General features: G+C 37.5%; 1 protein-coding gene across 1 annotated transcript in view; it reads left to right on the forward strand.

Annotated features, from left to right (window-relative positions):
* DNAH7 (dynein axonemal heavy chain 7) overlaps positions 1-14,806 on the forward strand; it is a 228,158-nt gene that overhangs the window by 55,174 nt on the left and 158,178 nt on the right. The window contains exons 19-22 of the mRNA XM_045850123.1: positions 1,268-1,953; positions 4,327-4,513; positions 12,564-12,757; positions 14,273-14,471. Of these exons, the coding sequence (XP_045706079.1) occupies positions 1,268-1,953; positions 4,327-4,513; positions 12,564-12,757; positions 14,273-14,471 (1,266 nt within the window). The remainder of the gene's footprint in view (positions 1-1,267; positions 1,954-4,326; positions 4,514-12,563; positions 12,758-14,272; positions 14,472-14,806) is intronic.

Raw genomic sequence — 14,806 nt, forward strand, 5'->3', positions numbered from 1 at the left:
GCAACCCAGGCATGTGCCCTGACTGGGAATCGAACCTGCAATGCTTTGGTTCACAGCCCACGCTCAATCCACTAAGCTACACCAGCCAGGGCAGATATTTTTACATTTTTATTTGTGTGTGTGTTTTTTTTTAAAGATTTTATTTATTTATTTTTAGAGAGGGAAGGGAGGGATAAAGAGAGAGAGAGAGAAACATCAATGTGCGGTTGCTGGGGTTCATGGCCTGCAACCCAGGCATGTACCCTGACTGGGAATCGAACCTGCGACACTTTGGTTCGCAGCCCACACTCAATCCACTGAGCTACGCCAGCCAGGGCTTTAATTGTGTTTTTTAATAAAAAGGTAAAATATGAAAACAGACCATATTATGATGCTCTGCCATTTCTCTTACATTGAAAGATTTTAGTATCTTAGCAGATCATGTAATTAGCTTATAAGAATCACAAATATGTAAACTGATATTGAGAGAAGAGAAATAAACTGTAGATTTTTTTATAACTGACGCCAATAAAATTTAAAGTAACCTGCATAATTTATATATTGAGCTCATGTTTCGATTCTATAGATTTTTCCTCTAAACCACCCACATCCTCACATATTTTACAACTAAACTAAGAAGAAATTAATGCTTTCTTTGCCTTTTCTTATTCTATTTATTTTCAAGGCCTAGTTCCAGTTGTATCTTCTCTACAGAGCACTTGTGACTGAATTATTTTAATGAGCTCTTTAGTCTCTGAGCGATTGCATTTTTTTGTACATACTATTCATTTTATATTGAACAGCTACTGCTCTCACATATCTCTTTTATTGCTGATGCTATTATTGAATAATTACTATTTAACTTTCAAGTACTTATGTTCTATCTCCTCGGCTGGATTACTAACTGCTTGGAGTTTGTACTTAGTGATATAATACTTTTTAAAAATTTTCCACAGTACCTAACACAATGCTGTGTATGTTGGAAGTACTTAGGTTCTTGTTCATTAATAAATGAAGCTGTATCCTCAGTACATCTGGATGAACAAAGGCTCCTTTATGTATGTACATTTATTTTACTGTGTTAGGAACTTAACCAGTCATTGCTTTCTGGAAACTGGAAGAAACAGATAAAGAGACAACTGCTCAGTTTTTCTACATTAGGACTAAGATAAGTTTAACCTTAGGGTTTAGTGTTTTGGGGTTGCATTAGATACAAATATTTTTTTAAACTTAATTTTGGATATCATTCACTTTCAGTAAATAATAAATTTAATACCTATTCTACCAGATTGAGCAGTTTAATGCTGAAGAGGAGGCATTTGGTTGGCTACCATCAATATATCCTCAACGCAAAAAAATACAAGATAGTTTGAACCCCTATCTTCGTCTCTATGAAACTGCTGTTGAATTTAGCAATAAATTTAGAGGATGGACAGAAGGACCGTATAACAAGGTGAATCCAGACCAAGTAGAAACAGATGTTGGAAATTACTGGAGGGGACTATACAAGCTGGAGAAAACCTTCCATGATTCTCCAAATGCATTGGCAATGGCCAAAAAAGTACGAGGAAAGGTGGAAGATTTCAAGCAGCACATTCCTCTCATTCAAGTGATCTGTAACCCTGGGTTGCGCCCCAGGCACTGGGAAGCCATGTCCAAAATTGTTGGCTACCCCCTGCAGCCAGCAGATGATTCCACCGTCTCCCCTTTTCTAGACATGAATCTGGAACAATATTTAGAGAGATTTGAAGTTATTAGTGAAGCAGCCAGCAAAGAATATTCTCTTGAAAAGGCCCTGGAGAGGATGATTACTGAGTGGGATATAATGGAATTTGTCATTGTCCCTTATAGAGAATCTGGGACATATATTTTGTCATCAGTTGATGAAATTCAGATGTTGTTGGATGACCACATCATCAAGACACAGACAATGCGAGGATCTCCTTTCATTAAGCCTTATGAAAAACAGATGAGGTAATGTGCTACTCGTGTGTCAGTATTTATACTACATTACCAAAACCAGCACTTGTTTTATTTTGATACCAAAATAATCACTTGCATGTAATGTAGTTTTGTCAAATTGATTCTGCATTTCATACTTATTCATTTAAATAGTTCATTGTAAGAAATGGTAACCTTCATTGCTTTTGGGAGAGTACTGATCTTACCACCTGTATTCATAAAAAAAGGTAGTAGACAATAAGCCTCTAGATACTTATTTTTATTGCCTACAATCTGATCTTGCATATTTGACTCTCAAAAATAATTTTGTGTCTATGAATATAGTTTATAGAATTTATAAACTATAAAACTGAAAATAATGTAATTTTTATGATATACTAATTAGTATATTGTAGCTAATCCCTGTAAGTCTATTATCATTTCCACTCATATGCATGAAGAATTGCTAGACAAGTGCAAAAGAATGAAACCATGATTTTAGATGGGTGTTGTAGGCATTTGACACAGCCGATTAAATGAAACTTTCATCCCATCTGTCAATTTTTTCAATTTCTATAATTTGTATTAAGAAGTCTATATTTTACCTTAAAAAGAGAGCAAACCCAAATCAGAGTACTATCTTCAATATGAATTTGTATGGCAAAGAACGCTAACTACTTGGTCATATCCGTCCTTGGTTATTGGTACACTACCCTAAACTTGAATGTGCTCTGGCTTGGTCTCTCCATTTCCCATTTGACTGCTCTACCTGCTGCCCAGCTTCCTCCAAGGCTAATTTTTGAAACACTCTGAAAGTGGTGTATCTAGGTTCTGTTTTTAAGGACTGTGCATGAGATCATTAGCCAGTGGGAAAATTTTCTGCCTCAGTCAGGGATTAGATGGAGAAAGTGGGAATGACACCAGCATGGCCATTCATTTCTTCTTGTGGAAAGAGGTTAAACAAACTATTGATAAACACTGAAAGGACTTTATTTTATTTATTTTAAAATTTATTTAAAATTTATTGTTGTTGAGTTACAGTTGCCCTGCCTTTTTCCCCCTTGCTCTCCCAACCCCGTCCCCCCTGCTGACTCCCACAGTCAATTCCCCCCATAGTCCGTGCCCCTGAGTCCTCTGTCTGTGTTCTGTTGCCTGCCTCTTCCTCTTCTTTCCCTGGTGTTCCCCTTCCGCCCTCCCCTCTGGTTACGGGCAGTTTGTTCTTTATTTCCAAGTCTCTGGTTCTATTTTGCTCATTTGTTTGTTTTGTTGATTAGGTTCCACTTATAGGTGTGATCATATGGCATTTGTCTTTCACTGCCTGGCTTATTTCCCTTAGCATAATGCTCTCTAGTTCTTGTGAAAAGAGGTTAAACAAATTATTGGTAAACATTGAAAGGAAAGTATTTTTAAAAAGTCATTTGAAAATGCCTGGTGACTTTTAGAATCCCTATTTATATTTCCTGGTTTTAATAATCTAAAATTACAGATGACCACTGTGTACTGTGTAATTGTTAATGTACACATAAAGTTACCGCATCGCTAAGTTATATTGCTATTAATCATTCTTCTTTATAGCATTGTTAGGTCTTACAGCATAGTGGTTACAGCTCTCTGGGTTCAGTTCTGTCTCTCTCACTTGTTAGTTGGGTGAACTTGACTGTGGTGCTTACCTCTATGTGCCTTAGTCTTCCCATTGGTATATATGCCAGAACGTGAGGATAGAACAAATGCATACCGAGACCTTAGAAATGTGCTTATAAAATTGTTGGTTTATAGTGTAATTATATTTATTCTTGGGGAAATCAAGTTATTATTCTTGTTTTTTATGTTTAGAAATGAACTGATAACCTATTGTAAATTCCAAAGTGCTTCCTTCTCATGAATACCACACTAACATATTTAGGATTATGAAGATTCTTTTTTAAATGCCAGTTACATCTTATGAATTAAATATTTTATTCTGGAAATAAGGCCCTGATGAGCCCCAATTTTAAAAAAATGTTAAAGGAAATGAATTTCAGATATAACTACCTTTCCTAAGAAGTTCAGAATGCCCTTCCTTGAGAAATCCAGTACTGTCTCCAAAATCCCATTTCTCAATTTGTGCCCTCTGGCCATGGAATTGGATTGCAGAAAGGTTTATTGTTATGGTGTATACAGAAACTAGGCCATTCGTAGATAGGTATGTCTTAACATGTGTATCTGTATAAGAATAATGTTGATGTTATTATTTTAAAATGGATTTTGTAAAACAAATCTAGTGATTTATCTTTGAAAACAGATGAATGGAAATCAGAATCACAACACTGCATACAAGATTGACAGTCTAGTCATGGTTTTGAGTTTAGTCATCCGAAACAATGTTTGGTTTGCTGTTGATAAGAGCTTCTGTGTTTTGCTTCTCAGAGAGTGGGAGGGCAAGCTGCTGCTGCTTCAGGAGATTCTGGATGAATGGCTCAAGGTCCAGGCCACATGGCTGTATTTGGAGCCTATTTTCAGTTCTCCGGACATCTTGTCTCAAATGCCCGAGGAAGGCAGACGATTTACAACTGTGGATAAAACATGGAGAGATATCATGAAAACTGTCATACAAGTAGGTAAAAATTCTGAGAATGTGATTATTTAGTTGAAATGCCATGGTTTTTGTTTTTAAGACAATCCAAGTTAAGTCAGTCTTTTTTCCACATTTAATGGCATTTGGGTGTAGCTGTGGTTCTTACCACATGCTCTGGTAAGACCTTGGACTCAGCACTTGCTGCTCCATCTATCCCGTGGCCCCGTGTTATAGACTGTACCACCACTGACGTGCTCCGGTGGAAGGAAACAGGTCAGCATGCCAAACACGCAGTCCACAGTTTTCTCTGTAGGGACCTAAAAAAGGGAAGAGTTGTAAACACAAATAAATCTAAAGAGCCCAGCATATACAAACAAAGTGCAATCAGTTAATGAACACACAAATATGGTGCAGGAGAACTTATAATTTTTTCCTTTTTAAAGTTGAATTTATTGGGATAACATTGGTTAATAAAATTATATAGATTTCAGGCGTACAAGTCTAAAGTACATCACCTGTGTACTATACTGTGTGTTTACCACCCAAAGTCTAGTCTCCTTCCATCACCATTTATCCCCCTTTACCCTCTTCTACCTTTTCCCGCCTCCTTTTCCCTCCAGTAATCACCATACTTTTATCTCCATCTATGAGGGTTTTTTTTTATTTTTTTAAGGATTTTATTTATTTTATTTTTAGAGAGAGGGGAAGGGAGGGAGAAAGAGAGGGAGAGAAACATCAGTGTGTGGTTGCCTCACATGCACCCCCCATTGGGAACCTGGCCTGCAACCCAGGCATGTGCCCTGCCTGGGAATCAAACGGGTGACCCTTTGGTTTGCAGACTGGTGCTCAATCCACTAAGCCACACCAGCCAGGGCATTTTTTTTCTTAATTCCTTCATCTTTTTTACCTACCTCCCCCGTATCTCTTTCTCCTCTGACAGCTGTCAGTCTGTTCTCTGTATGTATGAATCTGTTTCTATTTTGTTAGTTTATTTTGTTCATTACATTCCACGTATAAGTGAAATCACAATTTAAATATTACCCTAAAATAGAAGGATGCATGTTCCTCCCAGGGTTCTCTTCCTCCTCTGATAGCACCGGAGCAGGTTGGCACATGCGGCGGCAGAGCAGACTTCTAGGTCGGGAAGAAGGCATTGCCTCCTCTCTTCACAAGCACTTGAACACGTTTCTAGGGACTCCCTGAGCCCATTCCCAAAGACGGGGCCAGTTAACTGTCCGCCGTTTAGTGAAAGAACCGGATAATCTTTCATCATGTACCCTGCACATACCCAAACTTGACTTGTGACTCATCCGAGTCTTCCTGTGTCCACACAAAGCAGAAAAAGGCACTCTTGAATTTCTCCCCAAACCTTTTCTCTGTCTCAGTAAATATAAACACCATTCCCCCTGTTGCTTAGCCCAAACACTTAGGAATGGTTATTTTACTTTACAGTAGTAAATATGATCACACGGCACCAAGCATCTCACCCCTTTATGGTGAACTGGAAGGCTAAAAACCCCATCTCCCAGACATCTTAGCATCTAAGTTTCTGGAAGGGAACTAGATTTTGACACTTAGATATATTCATTTGGAATTTGGAAGATATACGTGAAACCACAGCCATCTTCTCGCCATGTTAGCTATCTCTGCTGTCATGCAAAGTGAAATGACTTTATTTTTCTTTGCCAACAGGATTTTAATGTCTGGTTACTAGTTTCATGGGCATTTAGAGGAGGTGATGATGGTGGCTACCTGATCCCCAGTCCTGAACACGCAGCCACCGTTGCGTGTTCTTGAATGAAGCAGTCCAGTGGTGGTGTCCTTTTTCCTAATTGGGGCAGAGACAGTGACCCTTCTGGGAGATCAGTTCTGCACTCCAGGAGTCTCTCCTGGAAGAATGGACCTTCCAATGATTTTGTAATCATTTAATTCCCTATGTCAAATCTCTTCTTACTCAGTGTACCTGGAAGGATGCTGCAGTGAGCTAAGAATAAAGATACCAGAGCCTCCAGAATGGGCCTAGGGTAGTGAAAATCTAGATCCCACTTGAAAATGGAACACTGGTGGTATCTGGCAGGTAGTACTAAAATCACTTACTTAAATTTTGCTCTTATTCTTCCAGAATGAAGTGTCTATTTTATAGGCAATGCTGTGGTGGACCAAGTAGCTGCTGGAATAGGTCAACATTGTGGGAATTTGAAATTCAAGGGGTGTGAGATGGGCTGAATGTTTTCTAAAACACTGGAGAAATTAAAGAAGTAAATCGCATAACTCAGGGTGTAAACTCTTTGCTCAAGACTTAGTCAAAGGGCTAAGGAGCTTCTGTCACTGCCCTCAGAGAGCCTCTTATTTCTCAGAGCTACAACTTTGACATAGCCAGAAACGAGCCACAGCGTCTGAGCCAATGGGCTGTCGAGTTACAATATAATTTAATTCACAGCTTTACCAGATTTATGTGAAAGGTAGTTTGTTTTTTGGCAAAGAGTGGGATGGTGAGAATTGGGAGTGGGACACGTGGGTGGGTTTGCTGAGTGTGGGCACCTAGAGCCTTGTCAGAAGCCCGAGGCATGTGCACGGCAGTACATCACAATTGTGCTTGTCAAGGGAGGAGAGAATCTGTTACACGCAGTCAAATGTACTGATGTGAAAGCACTTACCAGAGACACTGGTCTCTGTGTGCTGGTTGAGGAGGTGCAAATGGTTCTGTTTACTTGCTTTTTTGACCAAAACCTGGCTTCTATGATACTTAAATAAACTTGAAATGCCAGAAGATCCTTGATATGAGTTAAATAAATCAGTGATTAGTTGATAGGTGTTTCTGCAAAAATATCCTCGCACCATACAGAAGTGGACATTATGGCCCCAGTTAAGGGGCCTAAAAGGCCAGTAGCAAGGATCCTTCTAGTGGGTGCACCTTCAGTGAATATATTCGTTTTTTTTAACCTGGCCTGGAAAGGGAGATGTCAGAGCATGGGTCTACACTGATCACAGTCAGTAGCTCCCGGTTTGGCTGCGTGATCGAGAACTTAGGAGAAACAGGATTGAAAGTTTGGTGACAAGGAGGTCAGGGGAAGAGGTCTAAGGGATCACAGAATAGACAAAAATATGAGTATATTTGTGCTCCATGTAAATGTGTAATAAAAGACAGCGCTGCAACAGGAGGCACTTAGTTATTTAGTTGACCACTTTATCTATTCTGTGAATGCCACCCAGCTCATGCCAGTGTATATATATACAATGAGCTGTGAATAATCACATTGAATAATATAAATAATCGGTAATAATATGGTCCAGACTGGGGAACTTTTGAGAGTTAAAGCAATTAATAAGTAAGCCTATAAAGCAAGCGTAAACCAGAACTCTCCTCATCAAATTTGTGTATAAGGTCATTTGAGCTATAGACAAAGAAGCCATGATGACAGAGGTGGGAGTTATGGAAAGATGTGTCATCACGGGCTGCCTCTTCCCAGCACTGCTGAGTGCCCACGGCTGCCAACAAGGGAGACTAACATAGTGCTTCTAAAGCAGCACTGCACTGGGAGGGACCAGGCAACCATTTAGAAGGGAGTAAAGGACAGAAAACTGTACTTGAACAACGATTAAAATAAAATTAAAATAAATAAATAAATAAATACATTGGTGCTCTTTCAGCATAGAAGGGGACAGTGATTTGTCTGTGCCAGATGGATTTTTCCTCTCTCATTCCCGCCTCTGCCAACACTGTCATTCATTGACTTACTGAATGACTTATTGTCACAGTTTCCACACAATATTGCTTCTGTTTAAGGAACTCACATTACAAGGGAAATGAGGCAACTGACTGACACTCATGAGATTTACAGGTCCGGATGTGAGCATCGACCTTATAAAAAGTGGAATGTCTCATGTTGAAGACTCAGTGCTGCACCAATGGGAGAACAGCAGTTTGCAGGTTTAGGATGTAGTCCCAGAGAATACATAGTATATGTTCTCAACCAGATCCAAATATATGGCTTCTTCCACAGACAGAGTACATGGGTCTAGGAACTCAGGAGTGAAGATGAGAATGCCACTTCCCACCAGTTCACGCAATAAATTACTCAAATTTTGCTTCCCAACTTTTTTATTTTGCTAGTGGAAATATCTTAGCGTCCAGGGGAGAAATGTTTCCATGTGGTGGCCTATCAGTAGTTTCACGGAATAGGAAGTTCTTGATCTGTTCATCCTACTTTTTACCTCTCAGTCTCTATGAGTTTCCACTGTACTAGCTTGTTTGTTCTAGCCACATCTGCTTCTTATTTTGTTGTTGTTTTTTTAAGGACACATGCCAAACACACTCTGCCCTAGAGCCTTTGCACTTACTGGACCCTCTTCCTGAAATGCTGTCCCTCTAAATAGCTGAAGAGCTAATTAATGTCTTTGCTTTCTTGAAGTCTTGTCTTGAATATTACCATTTATAAAGTCTAACATTGGAGCACTGTATTTAAAGTAGAAACTTGCCTTTGCCTTCCCTGGCACTCCTCCTTTCTCTTATTTGTAGCACCTATCACCTTCTAACTTACTCTCTGATTTATGAATTATTGTGTTTATTATTCATTGTCTGTCTCCCCATGGGGGCTGGGATCTTCGTCTGTTTCTTTCACTGTTGTGGCCCAGACACTAAGAGCAGTGCCTGACAGGCGGCAGACCCTTGATAAACATTTGTTGAGTGAATGAATGAATGAATAATTAATTTGAGATTGATCCTTGAATTATTGCTAGTTCTAAGAATTCTGAGTTGTTGTTTTTTTCCCCCTGAGAAACCTTGTCTGAAGATTCACTTTTAGATGAGTGGGCCCTACAGTCTGAAAACCTAGAAACACCTTGGGTCTTGACAAACTTTGTATTCCTGGTGAGGTCAAAGGATCTCAGGCTTGTCAGGGGGCTTGTGTGCCTGTCTGCTCAGTGAACCCACATTTCCCTGCTTCTGCTTAAAAGATCTTACCATTTCCTGTTGTCCAAGGATTTCTGATTAGGAAGATTTTGCTTCTTGAAGTTTACTGAGCTGGTTTGAGCTTAATGCCTCTAAGTCTATGAAACTGTACTTTCTGTGAAGCTTCCTGGCAGCAATAAGTAGAATGCCCTCTCTCTATCCCCAAATTAAAGTTAAAGATCCCTGATATCACAGGCATTTGATTTAGAAATGTGAATCAACCACACATTGTCATTTGAGCTGATGAGAGTGGTGATACTTGTGAAGTAAGAGACAAAATTTGTGTAATTCTTCCTTTTACCAAAACAATGACAGTTAATAGTTTTTTTTCTTCCCCTCCAGGGGATAAGAAGTAATTAAAGTGTCAAGGGAACCATGTGTAGTTTCAATTAGCTAGTGGCTTCCTGTTATAACATCTTACTGTTCTGCCCTGAGAACACAGCTAACAGGTACAGGCTGACGCAGCATAGAGAGCTGTACTTATAGGCTTAACTCATCTGACATCCACCCAAGCATTCAACAAGCGTTGCTGGGATGCCCACTCTGTACCATGATGTTATGGCAGTGCTTAAAAGGGGCTTAAAGGCCAATTTTATTTTATTGTGATAGACATTTTACCCAGAGGATGACAGATTATAAAATATTTGTTTTAACTCCATAATAACTGATTGAATGATGTAAGTGCCTCATTTTCCTCCAGATTAGTACCTGTCTGCCTCCCTCTTTCTCTTTAGAGAAACAGACAGGCTGTGGAAGGAAAATAGAGAGTAGTTTCAAGTATATGCGTGTTCTAGGTACCATATTAGGTGCTTCAAATATTTTATCTAATTTGGTCCTCACAACTTTTAGAGAGAGCTCTTATCCCCATTTTGAAGATAAAACAAGAGAGACTCAGGTTAAGTAAATGACCCAAGGTGACACAGGTAATGAGGAGGAATGTGCGTTAGGACCCAGGTCTGTGCTTTCCTTGATCTGATGCAGCCTTTATTGTGCTCACTTCTCATGGGAAGTAGCTTAGTTTCTGGTCATGAGATGATTTCATTCATATATATAAATTTTAAGTTCTTGCACAAAGGTACATAGATTATTGTCTATGTTTATTTAGAACAAGCGTGTTTGGCTCAGAGTCATTGAGCTAATCCGGTTAAATAGTTTGGATCTCAGGAACTCAATAAAAAATTCTTTTACTTGAATGCTGAGAGTTTCCAGAACCATTTCTTTTGTAACTGTAACAGCTCGGGAAAGATGTATGAACTGTTGTTTTAGATAACTGAATTTTGTCTTAACTTGCAAATCTCAGATCCAAAATAACAACATTGCAATAAGTTCTTTGAGAATAAAAACAAATATTGCTAATTTGGGAAGGGGATTTTCACATTCGTGAGCCACCATTCAGCGTTTTTCTCCCAACAAAGGCATGTTTTTCCAGGAGGTGGCACTCTAAGAACTGCATTTTGGTTTCTGGGTTTAAGAGTACAGGAGCACCATTCAATCCGCTATTGAGTTAACTGCACATTTAAATTTTAACCCAAGTCTCTGTCATGCTTCTTTTTGTGCGTTTTAAAAAATGTTTATTTGAAACAAACCATTGGGAAATATCATAAAATGCCTTTCTAAAATGGTGTCTCTTTAAAGATAAGGGAATGTAAACATGTGTTTCATATTTCATATGAACCTCTTTTTAATTAATATCTATTAAGAGAACAGGTATTAATGATAGTTATTTTGTTCTTTGATTAAATTGCTGTTTCCAAGTTACATTGTTGTAATTTAAAACAAAGAAAAAATTATGTCTTTCCTTTTCAGTCACATCCAATATATATTAACAAAAACATATTTTAGATGCTCCTGCAATAGAATGAAATTTCTGTATGAAGCAATTTATGGCTGACATTTTTGGTTTATCTTTCAGTTGTGGCTGAGTAACAAATATGTTTAATTAGTTAATTTTGCAATTCTATGTTTAATTTTTAGCAATATTATCTTGATCTAATTTCATATAATTTTTTTAAATGCCTGATTACTTATATTAATAAATGCAGAACAAATTTATATTAATAAATATGTTCTCATGAGGTTTATTATTTGGCCTGGTGATGAAAAACCTAGTATGTTTTAGCACCTTTAAGTTTATTTTGTATATAACTGTTTTTACTTAGTTATTGGTGTCAGTGGTGAAAACTCAATTTGAATTATAAGACCAAAACTTGACCTGGATGACATCAATTATGCGTTAAACAAAAGAAAAATTAAAAAGAATTTTTATATCTAGATTGTATTTTTACATGTATTTCTAAAGAGTTTCATAAACTCAGTGGTTATTTGTATGGTTATTTTAAGAAATTAACAAACCATTTGCTCTTTTAAAATAACAGTTCTTTAAGATCAGGTTTTGGTGGTAATTCTTATTTTGAATCCCACAGCATAAAAACAAGCTTCTTAAAAATAAAACCTGATTGTATTCAAATCATTTTATAATAACTAACTCACAGTGACCCTTTCATGTGATAGACATTCAGAAATCCACGACTTAAAGGTAGAACAGCTCTAGTCGCTAGTGTCCAGGAGGAACATGCCTGGAACTTCAGTCCTTCGGGGCGCGGTGTTACAATGCAGTTGCAAGTGCAGTTCTTTGCCACACATGATCTTCATCTCAAACTCCTTGCTCTTTAACCCCAAACCCTTACTTTTTTTATCCATAGTTATAAAACAGGGATTTTTTTATTATTATTGATACTAACAATATTCAAAATAATAATTATAATGACATCTTTTTAGAGCACTTTTCCCCAGAGAATAAGAGACAAACACATCTCATGCTCTTTTGTCCCCCACCCTTCATGTCCGTTCCCTGTTCCTTCCCCACCCCCTCAGTCTTCACCGCCTCTTGCCCATTTTCTGTCTCTCACACTTTCCAACTTACAATGAGATATTGTGACTATCACTGAGAATCAAGTCACCATGACTTTTACATAATTAAGAAGGCATTGATTATGCAAGACTACTTTTTAAAAATAAATATTTACTTTAAATTTTGCATAAGCTTTGTTTGATTAAAGACAGAATCTCAAATGTAATACGAATATGAAGTCAGTATATAGTATTTTTGAGTTGAGTGTCTTTCCCTTTTATTTTTAGGATAAACGTGTTCTGACAGTTGTAACTATTGAGAAAATATTGGAAAGGATGAAAAAATGTAATGAACTTTTGGAACTCATTCTTAAAGGACTCAATGAATATTTGGAAAAGAAACGTCTCTTCTTCCCCAGATTCTTTTTCTTGTCTAATGATGAACTTCTTGAGATACTATCTGAGACTAAAGATCCTACTAGGTAAGTAACTTACATATATAACACACGGCTAAATTTATTTGCTTAACTTTAATTTTTAGAATAAGGTAAAACATAAGTACATATATGAATAATTGTTTATAGAATGACTTTTAAAAAAACTATTGTGAATATTATCAATAATCAACTTAAGATAATTATTTAAAACAGAAGTGATATCATTGAATGATAGTTTTCCAAATGTGATGATTCTCAGAGTGGATTTCTTATATTATCACATATTCCCTTACAGATATTTGTAGAACACATCACCTTTCTTTATCACATTCAGAATAAAAGTTAGTGCCCTCAGTGGTTTGCAGTGACCCACACAGGCGATTCTGCATTATTCTTCTTATTCATTCCCCAATAGTTTTCTTCTCGCTCACTCCGCTACAGTCCTCACAATTCCTCCATAAAAGGGGCAGCCTCCTTCCTCAGTGTATTTTCCTCTCTGCCTTGAATGCTCCTTACCCAAAACTCATAAGCCTTCTCCTACCTCCTGTGGGTCTTTGTGGAAACCTGTTCAAACACCTGCCACTCCAGAGGCCTTTTCTGACCACTCTGTTGAGAATGGCAACCCCTTCTACCACTCCCTAGCCACCTTTCCTGGACCACCTTCTTGGTGTTATTTTCCTTTGGCATACTTTTTACCATCTGTCTTAGTTTATAATGTATTTTATTTGTTTAGGTTTGATTTTCTCTAGCAGATTATTTAGCACCACTATAGAAGAGATTTTTTTTTACTTTTTTCCCCAATGTTAAGTCCTGATTCCTTAGAACAATATATAGAATACAATTAACACAGTAGATATTTGTTAAACAATTAATTTTGTGTCTTGTGTAATTCAGACAAAGAGATCAATTTAAGCTCAGATTTCCATCTGAGTTTTGATACTCTGCTTCACTGTTGCCCATTTGAAAGATGTATTCGATTGGTTATTGGTAAGGTGCCAAAAATGAGAGGTTAGTCAGTTTCAACTATATTACAATAGGCTAAAAAGACTAAAGTTAGGTAGCTTCAAAGCAGTTGATTTAGTAACCAGTAAAGTACTTAAATCATTAAACTTAGTCCATCCTTTACAGGCAGTGTCTGAGGATCCTGGTTGAAATGACTACTTTTATGTATTTGAAGATTTTTCAGATTAGTATGTTATCTCTTAGTCAAGATTCATTTGCTCCCTATGTTACTTTTAAATCTTTCAATTCATTGTGTTGGAAACAAAGCCTCATGGATGTCTCCCGTGTGGCTCTTATTGTAATTGTAATTTTACAGATCTTTTTGTGATTATTGAATTAATGATGACCTCCCACGGGACTGTATAATCCATGCCGAGAGAGGGATTGTGTCTTTTTCTTTCCCCCAGCACTTTATCTCCAGCAGCATCTACCTGGGGCCCAACACATAATGCACATTTATGAATTTGGAATGAGGACTGGTGCACAAAGAACACTGATATTTAAGGAATTGCTGTAATTTGGTTAATTGTCTTAAATGTTTGGTTTTTTCCCTGACAGAGTGCAGCCTCACTTGAAGAAATGCTTTGAAGGAATTGCAAAGTTAGAATTTACAGAAACTTTAGACATTACTCACATGAAGAGCAGTGAAGGAGAAGTGGTGGAACTTGTCGAGACCATTTCAACAGTCAAAGCCAGAGGTCAAGTGGAAAAGTGGTTGGTTGAGTTAGAGAGAGTTATGATTAAATCTGTCCACAAGGTAGCTGGCTGTATTTATTACTATTTCTAGTAAAGATGATAGAATATTAATGTATCATTGATAAATGCACTGTTATTTAGACAGAAATTGATTCCTTAAGTTACCAATTTAATTATAATAGATAGTTTAAAGACCAGGATGATAAGAAACTATCTATATGGTCTATGATATTAATTTTATAATGCCTCACTTGAAAAGTGGGGTGAAATACTGTCCATACTAGAGAAAACTTGGGTTTTGGTCATGAGTGTGTCTCATTTCTTACAGCCACATGTTAATGCTTTTATCATGAATTAGACACAATTTGGTCTACACAGTCTCTTTAGTCTTGTCTT

This window comes from Phyllostomus hastatus, unplaced genomic scaffold (genome assembly GCF_019186645.2).
Source record: "Phyllostomus hastatus isolate PE091 unplaced genomic scaffold, TTU_PhHast_1.1 phas_contig_1, whole genome shotgun sequence".
Classification (NCBI taxonomy): domain Eukaryota; kingdom Metazoa; phylum Chordata; class Mammalia; order Chiroptera; family Phyllostomidae; genus Phyllostomus; species Phyllostomus hastatus.